The 19,212-nt window shown below is 39.9% G+C and overlaps 1 protein-coding gene across 1 annotated transcript in view; it reads left to right on the top strand.

The window, feature by feature from the left end:
• Window positions 1-18,630, top strand: part of LOC139716377 (ras GTPase-activating protein 3-like) — a 158,149-nt gene extending 139,519 nt beyond the window's left edge. The window contains exons 11-24 of the mRNA XM_071627923.1: window positions 1,967-2,156; window positions 3,306-3,429; window positions 4,543-4,649; window positions 5,462-5,542; window positions 6,081-6,164; window positions 6,823-6,893; window positions 10,247-10,359; window positions 11,766-11,848; window positions 12,703-12,773; window positions 14,302-14,391; window positions 15,420-15,467; window positions 16,506-16,609; window positions 17,507-17,687; window positions 18,373-18,630. Coding sequence (XP_071484024.1) covers window positions 1,967-2,156; window positions 3,306-3,429; window positions 4,543-4,649; window positions 5,462-5,542; window positions 6,081-6,164; window positions 6,823-6,893; window positions 10,247-10,359; window positions 11,766-11,848; window positions 12,703-12,773; window positions 14,302-14,391; window positions 15,420-15,467; window positions 16,506-16,609; window positions 17,507-17,687; window positions 18,373-18,421 — 1,396 coding nt within the window. The 3' untranslated portion in view covers window positions 18,422-18,630. The remainder of the gene's footprint in view (window positions 1-1,966; window positions 2,157-3,305; window positions 3,430-4,542; window positions 4,650-5,461; window positions 5,543-6,080; window positions 6,165-6,822; window positions 6,894-10,246; window positions 10,360-11,765; window positions 11,849-12,702; window positions 12,774-14,301; window positions 14,392-15,419; window positions 15,468-16,505; window positions 16,610-17,506; window positions 17,688-18,372) is intronic.
• The last annotated feature ends 582 nt before the right edge of the window (window positions 18,631-19,212 follow it).

Genomic DNA, 19,212 nt, shown 5'->3' with positions numbered 1-19,212 from the left:
GAGCGTTACAGTGCAAACAAAATATGTCCTCGATACGCTATCGTAGGTTGCACTCGATCTTGTAGAAATAAAGTGCTGCTTCATCTGAATGGACTCTATTTCAGCCAGATATGGCCTTGAAAAACACAGACCGCACTTGAATAGCCTTAGAATGTGTGTGTGTTATTGTGCGTGCGTGTGTCTTTTAGGGATTTTTTTTGTGTGTGTTTGAGTGAGAGCATGTGTGGTCAGTCACCTGAATGGCATACACGACCCAACCTTCAGTGCACTTATCGATTTCTCGCTCACCGTCTTGCGAGCTTTTAGCGGGAGACAAATTGCCCTGACATTGTTATCAGAGAAAGCGGAAGTGAAGGGGAGGCAGGCGAGATGAGATGAGTTTTTGTTCGCGGGTTTATTAGCAGCGATAAGTATCCCAACGTCATCTCAAGCCTGGAAAATAAAAGAAAGACCCATGGTTAAAGGCGGGCAAAGTGGAAGGGGAAACGTACATAAGCATATTATTTACAGCTGACTTCAAAATACACAAACAAGCTTCTCCTTTTACTTCAATAGAAGTACAGTTTGCTACAAACAGAGAGAAAGATAAAGAAATGCATCATAAAAAAATAAAGAGAGAGAGAGGAAAGACTTTCTTTATGATTATGATCTTGAATGGAAATACGGACACGAGAGACATCAGACTTAGCCGCTTGGAACACAAGGTCGTTTGAACAAAAATACATTGGAACCTTTGACTCAATTTCTGTACCTCTCCAGCGCTTTCCAAGTGAAGGGAAGGTAACACAAGAAGACACTGGAGTAAGATGCTGAGAAATAGAGATAGAGAGAGATGTATAGTGGGGGATTTGTGAAATAGATGAATAGAGATATATAGATGAATAGATAGGTACATGTAGATATATAGATAGATGGGGATTTCTGAAATAAATAAATGGATGTATATAGATAGATAAGGATTTGTGAAGTAGACAAATGGAGATAGATAGATAGATGGGGATTAGTGAAATAGATGAATGGAGATAAATAGGTAGGTAGATAGATAGATAGACAGACAGACAGACAGATAGATAGATACAAAATGCAGATGGGGATTTCTGAAATAGATAAATTGAGATAGATAGATAGATAGATAGATAGATAGATAGATAGATAGATAGATAGATAGATAGATAGATAGATAGATGGGGATTTGTGAAAGATAGATAAATTGAGATGTATAGATAGATAAGTAGATAGATAGATAGATAGAGAGAGAGGGAGAGATACATGTATGCTGTGGGATTTGTGAAATAGATGAATGGAGGTATATAGATAGTTAAGTAGATCATATAGATGTATAGATAGAGAGGAGATGGATAGAGTGAGTAGGTGTGTGTGAGTGGAGAGGGAGAATTCAGGTAGGAAAAAGATGGATAGAAAGAAGGAGAAAGAAATACAGAATGAGAAGTATAGACTGGAGGGAGAGAGATAGAGAAAGAAAGGATTAATCTTCAGAGAGAGAAAGATTGAGTAGGTCAGAAAATAAGGGCAGGAACACTGGGAAATAGAGCATTGAAATCCGACAAGGCAACGCAAGGTCAAACGAAAATTCTGAGAGTCGCATCAGGATTATCTGATGCTACTGTTTTAGTGAATACTCCTCTGAATTCACTGATGCTGGGTAGAAAGTGTTCTTTACAGCTTAATGGAAGACTCCAATGGCAGGCGGGAGATCTTGTAAAGAAACCCAAACAGCATTGAAGCTTGCATAAAGGTAATAATTCATCATAAACTGTTTATTTCCTGAAAAGATTACTTCTCTGTGCTACTTGTAAATGGCAGCTCTTCTGTTTAATATCTCAAGTGTTGATTTGTATATATGTATTGGTTTGCTGTATTTTGTTTATTCATGATGATGATTTTCTAAGGCAGCCTTGATTAAAGAACTTTCTGTGTCATGTCTCCCCCCCCCCCCAAACAAAAGTGACCCTCACACGATTTTCCGTGGCAACTCGCTGGCGTCTAAGTGCATCGACGAGTTCATGCGGCTTCAGGGACTGCACTACCTGCACGACGTGCTCAAAGGCGTGGTGGACGAAATCTACGAGGAGCGCAAGCAGTGCGAGATTGACACGTCCAAGTTCCGCGATGGAGAGAATCTCGAAGCCAATCTTGTGAGTGTTGCCATGGTGATTTTGAAGATGCCTGTAAAATGCCTGCACTCGCTCTTATTTTGACTCAAACTGGTAGAGCGTAAATGCCAGTACTAACACCACAAATTATTAGCGACCTTTTTTTCATTGTAACGAAAACATACTCTTACCTCAAGCCGTGGTGTGCATTACTCACTATGCATTGTGAGATGTCTATGTTGCTATTAAAAAAAAAATGGGTTGACAGCATCACTGTAGATCAATAAATCTTTTATAGGTGATGTCATTAACTGAAAATAAACTGTAGCTAAGTTTGCTTTGTAAAGTAATTTGCATTACTTAATTTTATTTGCTGAAATAGAAAATGGAATTAGTGACAAAATTTCCTGACGGTCTGAAGGAAAGCTTAATTTATCCTTTTGCAAATGCCCTCTCACTTCTTACATGCTTGGAGTAAAGCTTGAAGAACATTGTTTTGTATCTTACTACATCAAAGCAATCTTCTGCTTTTATTCAATCAAAATCCAAGTAGTTTACATTTGTTGTCCGTTCCAGTATCATGAATATTATTCAATAGACAGTTGTAACAGTATCTGATCAGAATAGTAGAAAGGCAGCATTGTTTTCAAATCCTAGCCATCTCCTTTTATATCAATTGCACAGATTCTGTTTTGTGTTTATATAAAAAGTGAATTTGTGTTAATTGATCTATTGCAAAAACTGGAAGCATCGATTGTATTTACATATTCAAGGTACATTTCCCATCTTTCAAAATGATAATGATTTTTTTTTTTTGTTGAATCAATTATCGGAAGTTAGTAAAGAAATAAAAAAAGGTGAATGTTAAAGGAAAACTAGTTGAATTCTCATACTGAGAAAGAATTTGTAGACATTTTCTACATTTATCAGGGATGTTAGAGTTCTAAGTTTAATCTAATTTCAGATTTTATTACTCTGCCTAAAACCCACTTCTCAGACTTTTTGGCAGTTTAAATGCATTGAAATGTTTACAGTTTAAAGCACTTCAGACTTTTCTTTTGATAAGTTTCAGATTTTTTTCTTTTCTGCAAGTATTCGCACATCACTGACTTATGTTGCTTACAATCCCACTCTTGCAGTGCAGTAAAGTAATTCAATTGCTGTATATTGTGGGCAAACTCTTCCTCACAGGCCAATCTACAGCATTACATAGAGAAAGCATTCCAAGCCATTGTGGGATCGGCGGCCGAGTGTCCCACCTCAATGTGTGAAGTCTTCTACTTCATCAAGGAGGCTGCCTCCAGACAGTTCCCTGGTGAGAAAAATGGGTTGGGGAGGAGGAGGAGGAAGAGGAGAAAGAGGATGAAGAGGGAGGAGGAGGAGGAGGAGGGAGAGAGAGGAGGAGGAGGCAGAGGAGGAGGTAGAAGAATAGGAGGAGAAGGGAGAGGAAGATGAGAATGTGAAGGACTAGGTGGAGGAGATGGAGTTGGAGGAGGGGGAAGGAGGTGAATGAAGAGAAGGGAAGGAGGAGGGGGAGGAGGAGGAAATGGAGAGGAGGAGGAAGAGGAGGAAGACGAGAAGGAGGGGTTGGAAGGGGAGGAGGAGGAGGGGTTGAGGGAAGGGGAGGAGGAAGGGGGAGGGAGAAGGAGGAGGAGGAGGAGGGAAGGGGGGAGGAGGAAGAGGAAGAGGAGGAATAGGAGTAGGGGGAAGATGAAGATGAAGACATGAAGGACTAGGAGGAGGAGGAGGTGGAGGGGGAGGAGAAAGGGGGCGAGGAAGGGGGGGAAATGGGGGGGGGGGATACACGATGGGGGATGTAGGCCACCAGGAGTGGTATAATATAGGTGTAATGCAGAGTGTTAATAATCTTGAAAGGTGTGAAAATGAAGGTTTTCTTGATGTTTGTGGTGATGGCCTGTTTAGACATCAGAGGGGTTGATAACAATGATTATTTCTCTGTTGATACTGATTATGTGCCTGTTTACAGATGATGATAATGATGATTATTATTAATATAAAAAATAAGATGTGCAAGATTGATTTATGAGATGCTAATTGTAGTGGTGACACAGAATTTGATTCCTAGCTGATGTGGGTAGTTAATAGTTATTAAGTACATGATGATGAAGATGAAAGCAGCCAAAGTGGATTTAATATCATTTATCAGTAAAGATAGGTTGTTTTGATGTCATCTTTATGCTGCAGTAATTGAATCTTACTACAATGCTGTGATAGGCCCAACCACGTTGACATGGACAAAACCTCTCATCATTGAAAAGACTCTTTCACAACATTATCAATGCTGCCTCCTCATTAATTGCATGTATTGTGACTCCCTTTTCACTTCAGTTCTGTATAGGCCTGCAGGACCTGCTGATTTTTGAAGCACTTATAAAAGTGTTCATTATTTGTTTTATGATCCATGCAGATGACCCCGATGCCAAATATTCCGCTGTCAGCGGCTTTGTCTTCCTCCGTTTCTTTGCTCCTGCCATCCTCTCCCCAAGACTATTTCACCTCAAGAAGGAAAATCCAGTAAGTTTGCTGTTTAGTATGTGTGTTTTACCTGTTTGTCTGTTTGTTTGTCTGTTTTTGTATTTCAGCTCACTATACTAATAACAACAACAAAAAAAGGATAATGTAACCTCTGAGAACTAGGTTTAGGTAGAATGTTATGTGTATGATAGCACAATGACTATACAAATTGTAATGACGAATTAAACAGATATACCAGCTTGTTTTACAATGTTGGCCCTTTCATGCCCAGCTCCTTGTAATAACAGAGATACATGTAGACCCTTCCTTTTCAAATGTAAAGCAAATCTTTAAAGTGTACTTAAACTGCTTCTAGAGACAGGAAATGCTTCAAATTGCTGAGGCAATCATGCAGGGATACTATATCATAAGATTGGGTGACAAAATGCACAAAGTATTTTCCTCCAAATCACTAGACTTTGTGAATTACCTATACAACATTAACTCGTTGAGGACGAGTCCCGAGTGTACTTGGGCAGCAGGTGTCTATGGGAAATGCGTGTTGTAGCAAAATCAATCCGTCCTCATCAACAGGTTATATACATCAGACAGTTACATTGTATGAGCATTTGGAAACTTAACACTGTATCATGGTTTTTATAACTTGAAGCAAGCGCTAGAGTGAATTTTAAATATTTTCAAAATTTATTTATTAGTATAGTGCACACTTATCAAATTTTGAGGTTGGTACAAAACTGTGGCTTACACTTAAGGTGTATTTAATTATGTAGAATTATTTATTACACAGTACTTAGGACTAGTCTTCAACTGGTTAAACTAATCAGAGCTTTGTTTTCTTCATGTATTTGTAGGATGAGCTGGTGAGCCGGACATTGAAAATGGTTTCTAAGGCGATCCAGACACTTGGTAACCATGTCAACCCAGACAAACTGGTGAGTTCGTGCCAAAGAGATTTTTTTCACGGCCTTTGTAGGGTGAACTATATAATAATGTCTGTTCATAAATCACTGGGAGCCGCACATGTGCCCTATTTGGTAATGGTGGACTTCACTCCGTGCTCATGTGTTCTGTGCATTCAAGTAACATTTTTACTGGACTTACTTGAACTTTTGAGCAAGTTCATAATCTTTGATTTAGCTGCTCCGTGGTTGCTCGTATGTTAGCATGCTAGTCACGAGGGGTGAGCCTACCGCCTCGCATCTCCACGCAATCACAGAGCAATTATAGAGGGTATGGAAGTAAGCACTCTGGTACGTACACATTAAGCTTTTTGGTTCATGCCAACCAGCTTTCATCCCCTTTCTCTTCGGCATGATTGCTCCAACAGGCGTTGCCCTTTGGCAAAGGAAATAAAGGAAAATATTTTCTACGATGTTATGGGTGTCTTTCTCAAACTTTGTACCAAATATAAGGCCAAGCTGTTACAAGTTTAAAATGATGTAACCATGATTCTTTTCTTCAAATCCACAGAGCTCAGTGAACATGAAGGAGGAGTACATGACTCCGCTGTACTCAAACATCCTTGATGTCGAGCACGTACAGGGCATCCGAAAGGTGAGAGTGTGCATATTTTTATCACAGAGGGCGCTTGTCGTAATTTGCTGAATTAGGTACTGTATTAACCAAATATTTTGCAAGGTTGTTGTTTTTGTTTTTTGTTTTTTAGTTGGGTGCTAATCACGTTAGGGTGCATTATTGCCCAACTTGTAATTGCCACGTACATATGTATCAAGTACCAGGTACATGTATATATAGTAGACTGTAACAATATGAAAGATGAAAATTTGCATGATATGATTATTACTATTCTAATTCAGTAAAACATTTGGTATGTGGTAAAAAATTTTCAAGGGGACACTGGGAGTGTATCTTTAGGACTGCTTTTTACTCATCTTTGACTCATGCACTGCATTCTTTACTCAGGCAAAGCATTCTTGTGTTCCTCTCTCAGCCAGCCAATATTACAGAATTCCATAAGTTGTAAATTCATGACGACATTGCAACATTGTAAGTTACCAGAATTGAATTTTTAGAATTAAGAGTGAAAATGAAGAAGTAAATCAGCTTGTGTGAACTTGTCATCTGTGTTTTTGTATTGTCCTTTTTTTTTAAATTTCAATTTCAAGAAGTCGGTGGATCCTTGATGTGCAATAAATGAAGCAATTTGAATGAGCCTTTTGTCTTATTGGCTTTTTCCTCCAATTTTCATCAGTTTCTGGAGAAAGTGTCTTCAAGTAAATCCAGCACAAAATCAATGGAGGCACCAGTGGTGCTCAAAGAAGGGTAAGTGCCAAAGAACAGAATCTACTATAATATAGCCTTTTGTCAAGGCCCTCTCGCTGTATGGTGAAAAGAGCACCACTGAGTGGGGTTGCGCGAGGGCCTTTTGAGATCTGCTTCGCATCCTTTTATTAGCCCTTTGAATTACCGACTTTTGCTCCCCGATTTCGGGAGCAAAAGTCGACCAATCAGCGTGTCTGTCTGCTCGAACCCGATTTGAATGGAGCGAATGCACGCCGCAGACCTCACAGAGTGTGTAGAGTTCTGTGGCAGACCTCTGCGAGTGGTCAGTGATGCATGTGAACAGGCATGACAACATCGAGACTGAGAATTCGGGGAGCGCGCCATTCCATTGGTTGACCGGAACCCGTTAAAATGAGTATTCAGAAGGGTTCACATGTCATGAATAATAATATTGTGAAGCAGATCTCAAAAGGCCCTTGTGCTGGCACGCTCGGCTGGGCTCGCTTTGCTCGCCCATTACAGCTAGAGGGCCTTGACAAAAGGCTAACTATAATACTGAAAAGCGAATAGTGTAGGCGAGATGTTGCCATTCGGCCGACTTCTGCTCTTGACAAACATATTTGCTAATGAGTTCATTCTTGCATTCTGAATCTTACTTCTGTGACCCGTAGGCTTACATGATGCACTTTAAAGAACTGTATGATGTATTTTACACCATGAAGTTTGAATGCAGAAGCCTTCAAACAGCATTTTCAATATACTCTATACACCATGCATATTATGTGAGTAAGATGTGTCAAGAATTGGGACTTGTAAGATGGCTTTTGTGAGTGATGTGATTCATGAGTGGGAACTGTAGTAAATGGTGTCTCTTTTTCAAAATGCAAACTTCATAGTTGCCCACCTCAGAGATGGTATTTGTTCACATACATGTAAAGGGAGACAATATTTTGGTGTATTGTCAAAGTCATTGATCATCAGTTGATTTGTTAATTTGTAGAAATAAAAATCTGGAAAATATATGATGCAGACAGTACTTCTCTGTCCAAAGAGGATTCTAAGGTACAATGTGTTGTCATGAGTATGTGAATTTTATGCTGCAAATACATGTATGCTGATTAAATGCTGAAACTTGTCAACTACATATCTGTACAATACTTGGATGTGTGTTTACCAATGTGGAAATGGGAAGCATATAGGGTGTTATGCAAAGAATATCAATAGATGATAGTAGATCTGGCGTGCTCATTGGTTCTTGAATGATCGAAGTAGCTGTACATAACGTGCATATAACTCAGTGGCGGATCCAGAGGGGGGCACACCGGGCGCGTGCCCCCCCCCCCTTTATTTTTCGTTAAAACCAAGGAAATGAAAAGAAAAAGTGGAGGGGCGTGCGCCCCCACCCCTTTAATTTTGTAAAAGTGCCTCCCCTTTATGGAATTCCTGGATCCGCCCCTGTGATTGAAAGTGCATCACTATGAAATAGTGCCAATTGAAATCTAATACCTTGCTAATTTTCCCCTTTAACTCTAACTGAAATTGATTGTTTATTTGTGAATTCATTACTTCTTCGTTTATTAGAATGCATGCTACTGTTACATTAGATTTGTATTTGAGATAGATATTGTATTAAAAAGCAAATACCTATGATGTTTTTACCTTTCTTTTATGCCCACTTTGCTAATTGCCTATGTAGATGGCTAGAGTAAGAACTGAAAAGCCTTGTGTGCTGTGATGTGTTACTTCTCCTCATTCATTGTCTTGCATGTACTGGCACCCCAATTTTAAAAGTGATTCACAAAATATCAGTAGGAGAACAAATTAGTGTATGGTTTTCAATACTTTTCTTTTGCTTTTCAAAGTGCCACCTAAATACTGTGAGAATTTCTCCTTATCTATCCACCTCTCTCTATCTATATCTATATCTGAATCTATCTATATGTCTATCTATCTATTTATCTCTCTATCTATCTATTTATCTCTCTCTCTATCTATCTATCTATCTCTCTCTATCTATCTATCTATCTATCTATCTATCTCTCTATCTATCCATCTCTATCTGTCTCTATCTATCTATCTCTCTATCTATTTATCTATCTATCTATCTATCTATCTATCTATCTATCTATCTTTCTATCTATCTATCTATCTCTATCTGTCTCTATCTATCTATCTCTCTATCTATCTTTCTGTCTATCTATCTATCTATCTATCTGTCTATCTATTTATCTCTCTGTTTATCTATCTATCTATCTATCTATATATATATCTATCTATGTATCTATCTCTATCTGTCTCTATCTGTCTATCTCTCTATTTATTTATCTGTCTGTCTATCTATCTATCTATCTATCTATCTATCTATCTATCTATCTATCTATCTATCTATCTCCTTCTTTACAATAATGCAATTTGGTTGTTAAAACATTATTGAACAGTTATACTGTTTGAGTTACTGATGTGCCAGACACATTGATATGCAGTTGGTAACATAATATTCTTAACACTGTACTTAATCTAACTTGTGATGCACACAATACCCACATACCAACACCCTTTCGGATATTCTCTCATATACACACTTTTTTTCCCACTGTCAACTGTCCTACCCTGTAAGTTTGTCATATAGATTTTTTTTTTGTTTTTTGTCTTTTGTTGGTTTTTTTTAAATGAGATAATCACTGATACTAATCATCAAAAGGAAATGAATATTTACTGGTATGGAGAATGGTTGTTTTTTTCAACTCTGCATTTCAGGCTTGGTCAATAACAGTATGAACAATTTATAGGAAGTGACCCATATTCAAAACCAATTTTTATGGATATTAAGTAACAACCTTTTCAAATTCCATTTTCAAATTTCAAAATCTTGCCACTATGAGGTTGTAGCAATGAAAAGTTTAATAGAAAACAAGAGGAATACAGCAAATCAAACTGAACAAGATTGACAATTCAAAAATTGGTACAATATTCTGCCCAGTTTAAATTAAATTTTTCCCTCGATATGATTTTGATTGTATGCATGTACTGACTGTAATGCCCTATGAAAGTTTTTAATTTTTTTTTTTGAGGGAGCTTGCCATTTCCCATTCTTCAGTCTCGACTAGTGAGGACTGATATGTACATGTGACAGAAACTCTAGGCAGAATTGTCAGAAGAACGTACAGTATTCTGAAAATGTTTACAACACTTCAGAATTCTTCAATAGTAGTTGATTACAGCGGGTATGCCTCATCCAAATAAAAAAATATGCTTATCTATCATGCTGTTGATATGATACTATGGACAGTGTATTGATGCCACAAATCATGTTGAATTGCATTTGAAATGAAATAGAAAAATACCATCAGTGGCAGCGTTTGTTGACCTGATTTTTTTGTTTTTGTTTTCAGGTACATGATTAAGAGAGCTCAGGGTAGGAAGCGACTCGGCATCGGGATGAAAAACTTCAAGCGACGCTGGTTTCGGCTTACCAATTCCGAGCTGACGTACGCCAAGAGTGATGGTGAGAAATGAAAGGCAGTCATTAAGTTTTGTTTAAACTGGGTGACTTTTTTTAGTTTTGTTTCTTTTTATTTCACTTTTCTGTTGATGTTTGTCTTTTTTTTTTTGAGGGGGGGGGGAGGGGGATGGGAGAGTTGCAACAACTGTTAAAAGTCGACTTTTGTTCGTGAAATCTAGGTAAATCACTGTTTCATGGGAGGCCTCTATAGTAAAATAGCTTGTGAAGATTTGACATTTTTAAAACGACATATTATTGACGGACATTCAGTAGAGATGGATGCCTTTTCTCTCAAGACAGTTATCTTTCCCTTCATTTTTTTCTAGGAACATGCAACTTAAACATTTTCCAGTCGGTCTGTGCATTAATTTTTGTATGATTTGTTTCAACAAATTGCTCATGCTCCCTCTACTTCGATAAATGAAAGAGAAGTATATAGAGAAGAGTCATTACATAACCCCTGTCACTACCTGATTCAAAGCACAATTCTCCATATCGCATATAGCAAAATATCGTCCCAGAATGCATTGCGCAATCCTGGCTTTTATGCAGTCAGCTTAACTTCCGGTTATCGCCAACGCGTTACGTACGCAATGCACTGCAACGCAATGCACTGCACGCCAACGCACAGTTTCACTTGCATCGGTAGCGTCTGCTCAACATCGGTCCCGCAAATTTTACCTTTTCAGCGAGTGTCCTTCTAAAAGCTATTAATCATGGATGATCGCGAAAGATTCAAGAACTGTTCAGGATCAAAATGTTTGGAACATAAACGTGAGTTCCTGGTCACCTCAAATGCGTCCTTTCGACGTAGCAACTTCTTCCAAGTCCCTTGGCTTTTCTTGTCCTTTGGGAATTTTACCCAGCTGATTTCCCTCATCCAGGGGTATTTCGCTGGATTCTTCCTCTTCGCATCATGCGACCAATACATGGCCGCCTCACAGAAGAATACCATGCTGATATCTACACAAAATTCTCACTGTTGATTCTCCAATTCGGTGAATTTGCAGCGAAATAAGACTCAATCGGGTCAGACGAAATGCGAGTAAGTATACGTACGTGTTGATGCAACAAAAGCGATGAATAAGTGTGTGGGACGCTAGCCGCGCCGCTGCACGTAGTGTGCATGCATGCAAAATAGCGCGCGGAGCGATAGCTGCAACTGGAAGTGGGGTTGACTGCAAATCGCTCCAAAATATGCCGATTAAATTAGTGCGCCGCCAACGTTGGTTCTTATATAGCTATATGCGATATGGAGAATTGTTGGATGTACTTGAGAAGTAGATGAGAGTTAAAAGTCACATATGTAGATGTTCTGCTGACTGAAGCATCACTTATCATTGTCTTCAAGATCTCAACGTGATATCTTTCTATAATTCATTATGATGTTTTCCCCTCTCACATTACAGACAGCCCACCTCTATGTACCATACCCATTCCAGACATCTTGGCTGTAGAGAAGCTGGAAGAAGAGTCATTTCAAATGAAGTTTGTGAGTTCTATTTCCTTTCTGTTCCGGAAGGTTCTTTTATTCAGTTTCTATTTGTAATAGAAAAGGAGGTATACGCATGTAGTGTGTGTCCTTCATTATTTTTTGTTTGTTTGTTTGCTTTGGTGCATGTGTGTGTGCATCTGTGTGGGTGCGTACAATTATATTTATGTAATATGCACAGCAAATTATGCATTGTTCATATCTATGTAGTTATTTACAATTGTACCATACTCTCTATCTCTTTTTAAATTCTTTACATGAAGTGTCTTTCTGTCAATATCAAGCTATCAATTTGTCTATCTACATATTTCTGTTTATTAACATAACTTTCTATCTCTCTATTTTTCTTTCTGTCTGCTTATCTATTTGTATGTTTAACCAGTTTGTATTTGTGCACATACAAAGTAGTTAATACATTTGGTACATACAGACATAAAATGCTGTACATGTACTAGGCGTGTGTACTATACATGAGAAAAGTACCGGTACTTCATGACAATCTAATGCTTTTGTGTACCACTCTACTGGGAACACACTGCTATTGTAAAGCCAGAAATATTCATGCCATGAAACTTCACGAATCGGAGCCAAGAGACTTGATCTTGGCATGAGACTTTCGTGAATTGCCAACCATGATGATGTACAGCACTGTACTGGCATTTCTCTTTGAATACAATTTGCAGACAAAGACTTTTAATAGCGTGCGTACTTTCACAAATCGTGGATTTGTCGCGAAAGTCGCTAGAGTTTCATGCACAGGAATATTTCTGGTTCTGTTGTACAAGTGTATGAGTTTCCATAATTCCATCATATAAACTGGAAATGTTTGCACGTTGTCTTCTCAACTCCTTCAGATGTTTCAAGTCGTTCAACCAAAGAGGGCGCTGTACATCCAGGCCGGCAACTGTGTGGAAGAAAAGGAATGGTGAGAAACTTTTGGTACTCTGCTTGATGTGCTGGAGTATTTTCAACTTTTTCAGAATTTTGTCAAGCTTGACACTCCACTATACTTTTTATGAAATGATGTCAAAGTTATAGACCGATTCGGGGTCGTTGAGGGCAGCAGACAATTTGTGGTAACTGGGCGCAGCCATAAGCGCTAACTGCGGTGTCCCCACTTACCCCTCCCCCACCCCCCGGGCAACAGACACAGCTCACAGTGGTAAACATGTTTATCGCGCACTTGTTGTAGCAGCTTAGAGTACGCGTACTTGTAACAGAGGTTCGCACACTAAGCAAGCGTTCGCGCACTCAGTACGAGATCTTATTGGCTAAAACAACCATGCATCAGTTTTTCATTCCGTGCGCGTGCATCATTTGCTAATGTACTAGGGAGGGGGTGGGGGGAGGGGGGGTATGCGTGAACACCACAGTAATGGCGCTGCCCATGCCGATAATACACAAAGCGCCTCTCAGAATCGGTCTATACTTGTGATGAGCAATCAACACCCACCCCCCCCCCCAAGTACAAGTATTGAGCAGCTATATGAGAAGTTGAATGTCTGCGGTGGACAACTCTTGTGGGTATCATGGCTACTATATGTTTTACGTTTACTGGCACTGAGGCTGGTGGCCGGATACTGATAGAGCCCCAGCTTTCGATAGGACATCATTTTTGTTTAAATTCCTTATCCAAAATAGGCTGATGTAACTCCAAAATCGTACTGTTTTCACTGAGGAGCACAGCCCGAGAATGAATGGTACTATCACAGCCACTGAGGCCCATAGTTCAATTGAGAAACTCTTGTGGCAAAGTATATTTTTATACCATTCGATGTCAAATCCATTGAAAAAAACAACAACATTAAATTTCATATAGTTGCAAGTATGCAGTGAACCACTGTATTGACATACAACTGATTTAGTGTTGCCTGCATGCTGCCACATTAACAACAGCTGTTGCGCTTGTCAAAGAGCACTCTGTAGATCAAGGCCTTGTTGTCAACTGCAATGCCAGTGGAAATAAAGCCCGCCGCACACTACACGATTTTGCCCAGATTCACCGGTCTTAAGATCTTAAGACTAGAAGTGTGACGTCACAGTCTTGCCATTTTCTAGTTGTACGACTGGGTCTTAGCACCAGTCGTAGAGATTTGACATGTTGAATTTCTACGACCAGTCGTAGGCTTTCAGCCATTCACAATGCAGTAAAATTCAAGCACACGCAGTGCGCACTGCGCGCGCTTTACAGTCGTAAGCCTACTCGGTCGTATAGTGTGCGATGTCCGGTCGTACGACTGGTCTTAAGACCCAGCTTGGCTTAAGACTTTAAGACCAGTCTGATCGTGTAGTGTGCGGTGGCCTTAACCCGTTGAGGACGAGTCCCGAGTATACTCGGGCATGGGTCTATGGGAAATGCGTGTTGTAGCAAAATCAGTCCGTCCTCAACGGGTTAACATTGAACGATTAAAAAAGTCTTTTGACAAGGTTGCATTTATTTTGCTCATGTCTAGGATCGATATGATATCTAGTATATGCAAGAGTAATCGTCGCCGCCTCAGCTACTATCACCCTGCCGCCTACGTCAACGGTCACTGGATGTGGTGAGTGAACAATGTCTTTAGACCACTTTGAGTGGCAAAGCCTTGAACACTGAAAGTCAATCAAGTTGGGTTTTGCATTGTATACTGTAGTTTTACATGAATGTAGGAAGTCTCTTGAGCTGTGTTGGCACACAGGAGTTATCGATTTCGCATTATTGCGATTAGAAACTTGATGGTATTTGCTGCTATTTGCACACAGAAAAAGAAAATCACTCCAATGCAATCAAAGCCCTTTCAATCTCTAGACCACACATGCCTAAACAATGACCAGAGCGTAACCCAGAGTACCTGAGTGCGGACCATAATGGGGCGAGATGCTTTGTGGGATTAAAGAATAATCTACGGTTCTTTGTGTGCCGTTCACAAAAGCCATGCAGGACAAATTATCTTTGAGTTTCCATGAATGATCAAGCTGGACCAATTTCAGATTTTTTTTATGTGTATTGCACGATTGGATTTTCTTTGTGTGTGTCCACAACCAAGAATTAACAGTTTTTGCATCATGCTGCAAGAATTGATTTTTTAAAACCTGTTAACCCATTGAGAACGAGTCCCGAGTATACTCAGGCAGGTGTCTATGGGAAATGCATGTTGTAGCAAAATCAGCCTGTCCTCAAGGGGTTAATTTTGGATAAATGTGAACAAGCCTTTTACAGATGTAACTCTGCCAGTAGATAGTCATGTAGTCAAGCCACTGTTTGTGTGATTCTTTATTGTTAGCTCGTTGGTTTGCTGATAGAATGTCGGTTATTCGTTGTATTGTTGTCTCATACAATTGCAAACCTAGCTTTGTCAAGTTCCCATGAAAGGATCTGGGAACATTTCCTTGATTCAAACTCTGACATGGCTTGATTCAATAGGACCTTGGTTGGAATTAAAATCTTGTCACGTTAAACCTCAGCTGGCTCTGAGTTTCCAGTTGTAAGTACAGTCTGCTAGCCTTGTAACAGCCAGTGAAGAGACCTTTTTTTAAATGAGGATGAAAGTTCTTTAATCATTTTCTTTGATTTGTTTTCACTTTCTCACAGCTGTAAAGCTCAGAATGAGTCAGAAAGAGGGTGTACACCAGTCACTGGGTGAGTTTCACAGTTTAAAGTTCAATGTTTCACGGATAAAAGAAAAGATTTGCAGATGTTACAAAGCGGAATATGTTAACGTATGTGTCCAACAGAATGCAGATATGATTGTTGCATAAGTCTAGACCCAAACCTCAAAGATAATTTATAATTGACTTATGATAATCATGCACATATTGTTTCCTGAGTGCTTAATTATGAAGTCTCAGTGTAGTGTAATTGATTGCTTTTAGGTGGTGACAGTTGCATAATAAAAGATTGCATATTCTATTTATCTATTATAATTTTCCAAGTTTAATGATTTAAAGTTCAGTTTCAGTGAAAAAGTCTGTGTGTGAAGAAACATGGACCTTCAAAACTTGATGCTAAATGCTTGGTCCATGTGTATTGCAGATAGCTACAGCAATATTACTATGTTTTCAATTACAGGATTTACCCTCTTACCATTAGAGGGAGATGAAAAAAGTTGTAATGTTGATTTGTAATGTTTTGGAGTGTTATTTTGATTGCGTGGAAAAATCTTATACCACAGTCGCATCACAAGATCTTGTCATGTGTTGCAAGTATAGAACAAGTACCGCTACATGGATTGAGATTCGATATGATTTAAAGAGATGGTATAGTTCTGGTTAAGATGAGGATTCAGACTTTAACTTTTTTGTAAGATAATTCGAAACCATTTGCATGAAATACTAAAGGTCATACAATTCTAAGAGGAAATAAAACTTTATTTGATGAAAAAGGGTTTTGAAATGGCTGAGATATCCAATCTCAAAGAGGTCCTAATAAAAGGTTGGTCCCACCTTTTATTATGACCACTTTGTTTTGCTTTGTGTTTTGACATCTCAGCCACTTCAAAACCAATTTTCATCAAATAAACTTTGATGAATTCCTCTTAAAATTGTATGCTCTTTCATATTTTATAAGAGGTTTCTGATTATCTCGCTAAAAGTTAAAATCTGAATCCCCCACCCCAACCAAAACTTCAGCATCCCTTCAGCTTACAACAAAGCACTGATACACTGTACTTGCCCACAGAGTGGTTCCATGGAGCATACTACTCGACATTGATCCAGACCGGGAGATGGAGAGAATCTACACGCTGTTCAAAGCCAACTATGCCAAGCTGGAGAAACTAGAAGGTGAGGGATGAAGAAGGGTAGACACACAAACAAAGACACAGACAGACAAACAAACAGAAAGACAGACAGAAAGACAGACTTACCGATTGACTGATTTACAAACAAATAAACAAACAATGAAACAGAAAACAAACAATAACGGCAAGTTACCTTCCTGGATCTGATCTGTTCAAGTAGGAAGACTCAACAGCCTGCTCAGACAATCTAACTTACAAAGGGATTTTTCTGTTCGTTTGTCTGTTTGTTTGTTCTGTATGTCTCCTTTTAGTTCTACTACTGTATTTCCCTTCTTTTTCACTTTATATCTTTTTAGTACATTCTGTCTATCATTTTTATTTCATATCCAGTTTTGATCTAGGTCTGTCCTCGATAACGGGGGTGGCTGGATTTACCTCACTCTAACAGCAATAGCTCTCACACCTCAATGTATGATATTTGAATGTCTGTTGCTGATTTTATACCCCCACTTACCCATAGTGTTCAAGAGGAAATGGCAAGAACATGTTTGCTGAAACGTCGAGTGGGTAGGCCTTTTCAGGGGCACATACAGTATGTACATTCCCAAGAAAGAATACATGGTGTACTGTTAAGCCTTCTACCACCCATCGTTCTACCGCCACAGATGCCTTAAAAGATTTCTTCCCTCTCTTTCTTTCTCATAACTTGTAAATGAGCAAAGCAGACCTTCAATCAATGTTGTACAATGAGTTGCTATGGTAACTTTTTTTGTTGTTGATGAAAGCATCCAAAGATATTGTGGATTAGGCTGTTAAACTCCCTTTGTTTTAGGTGGGGGTATTAATTGCATTCAGTGATACATGTCGTTCTATTTTTTTCTGTGCTAAAATCTTCTTTCCTCCTTCTAACCACCTCCTCCTCCCCTATCCCTCCCCCAAGATGCCTGTGGGATGCAGGCTGTCTACCAGGGGACCAAGAGTGACACCCCGCCCATGACGGTGGAAGATTTCAAGAGCTGCTTCGAGACCGTCAAGGCGCTGATCCACGACCTGGGCATCGTGGACGAGGCACACCAGGCCTACCGGACCAAACGGGAGGAGAGTCGGGAGTACGGGAGCAAGTGAGTGCGAGCAGAGAAATGAACATAGGCAGCGACGGCGACAAATTGATGTCGCTGTCTTCTGTGATGGTTGAATGAATATTTAGTGTCATCTGTTGTGTGCTGCATTTTCTGAGTTCCCGTTAAACTGCTGATTACGCTTTTATTTTGCTACAACACCCATTTCCCATAGACGCTTGCCCAAATATACGCAGGACTCGTCTTCAATGGGTTTAAAGTGGGAGTTTTTGTGGTGTAGAATTTTCTTTTGTGTGTGCATTTTACGCGACATGAAACTAGTGCAAAAATAAAAGCGCAGGCCTGCTAGAATAGAATTTGGTATCGACGAATATGTGCATCGAAGTGTATACTCATTAGTAACGTTAATTGATTCTAGTTGAGATTCTTTGGCTGTGTGTGTAACTTGAACACAGAGATCAGTCATAAAGCTGTGCACAATTCATTATGGGGATTCTCAAATATATCCGAGCTGGGCTAGCTCTTCCATTCCATGGTATCCGTGCTACTGGCTCTTTGATGGTTCCCTTAGAGAAAGGACGTAAAGGCAGGTTTCATGACTCTCAATTCATAATCTCCCATAAGTTGTGTCATGTTGGGGGGAGGGGGTTGCTTGTCCCCCCCCCCCCCATCCCCCATCTCTTCCACACCCCTAAACCATTGTCCCTCTCTCTATCTCTCCGGGCAGACAAACGCCGATTGGTGATGAAAACTACAACAACTCTTTCAAGTGCTAAATGGTCATGAGAGAGCCTTGATGGAAGAAGAAGCGGCGCGCCGTTCGAAAAGTTACTGGTGCAGCATCTCGTCACTCCCCGGCTGCGGCGATGGATGTGATGCATCGTCATGGCAACTGTGAGGGCAGGTTTTGAGTAGCAATGTTGGCTCCCCTCCTCCCTGGTAGCAGGACCAGCTGTGGCAGCTCTGATGTGATGTGATGCTTGTTGGCACAATCGACGGGGCGGAGAAAAATGCGGCAGGAGGCATTGCTTCTAGTGGTCTTGTGATGGGATGCCTTGCTCCGTGGTCTAGAGAGGGAAGATGGTGGCAGCCTTGTGACCAGCTCACATCCTCATCCTGCATCCATGGGTTGCCATAGTAACCGCAAGATGGAGAATCATCATCATCATCATCATCATCAGGAGGACTCTGAGAGTGTTGCTCATCCGTGGCACACAAGTGGGAAATTCACGCAGCAGCTGGAAGTCATATTGTCCCTGTGAGCGGAGTCTGCCGGTATCATCATCCTCGGATTCGTCGGTGACGTAATACAGCGCCCTCTATTGTCCACGCCCAGTACTTGGAGGAGCTGTACGACGCACATCAGTGAAAGTGAATACCAACCACCGGATAACCAAAGATTGCTGATGACAATCCCTGTTTTTGTACCATGTCTCATATTTTCCTCTCTTTATTTTATTTTTGGTCAAAAATTTCCTCTTGCTGATTAAACATTTATGAAAAGGTTTTGATATATTAATACTCTGAGACTTACTATTCAACTCATAGAAGCTGACGTACTAAAGCT

Source organism: Diadema antillarum, unplaced genomic scaffold (assembly GCF_040938485.1).
Source record: "Diadema antillarum isolate AM-2024a unplaced genomic scaffold, OU_Dant_1.0 scf00000064, whole genome shotgun sequence".
Classification (NCBI taxonomy): domain Eukaryota; kingdom Metazoa; phylum Echinodermata; class Echinoidea; order Diadematoida; family Diadematidae; genus Diadema; species Diadema antillarum.
This window is presented reverse-complemented; position numbering and strand designations above follow the sequence as displayed.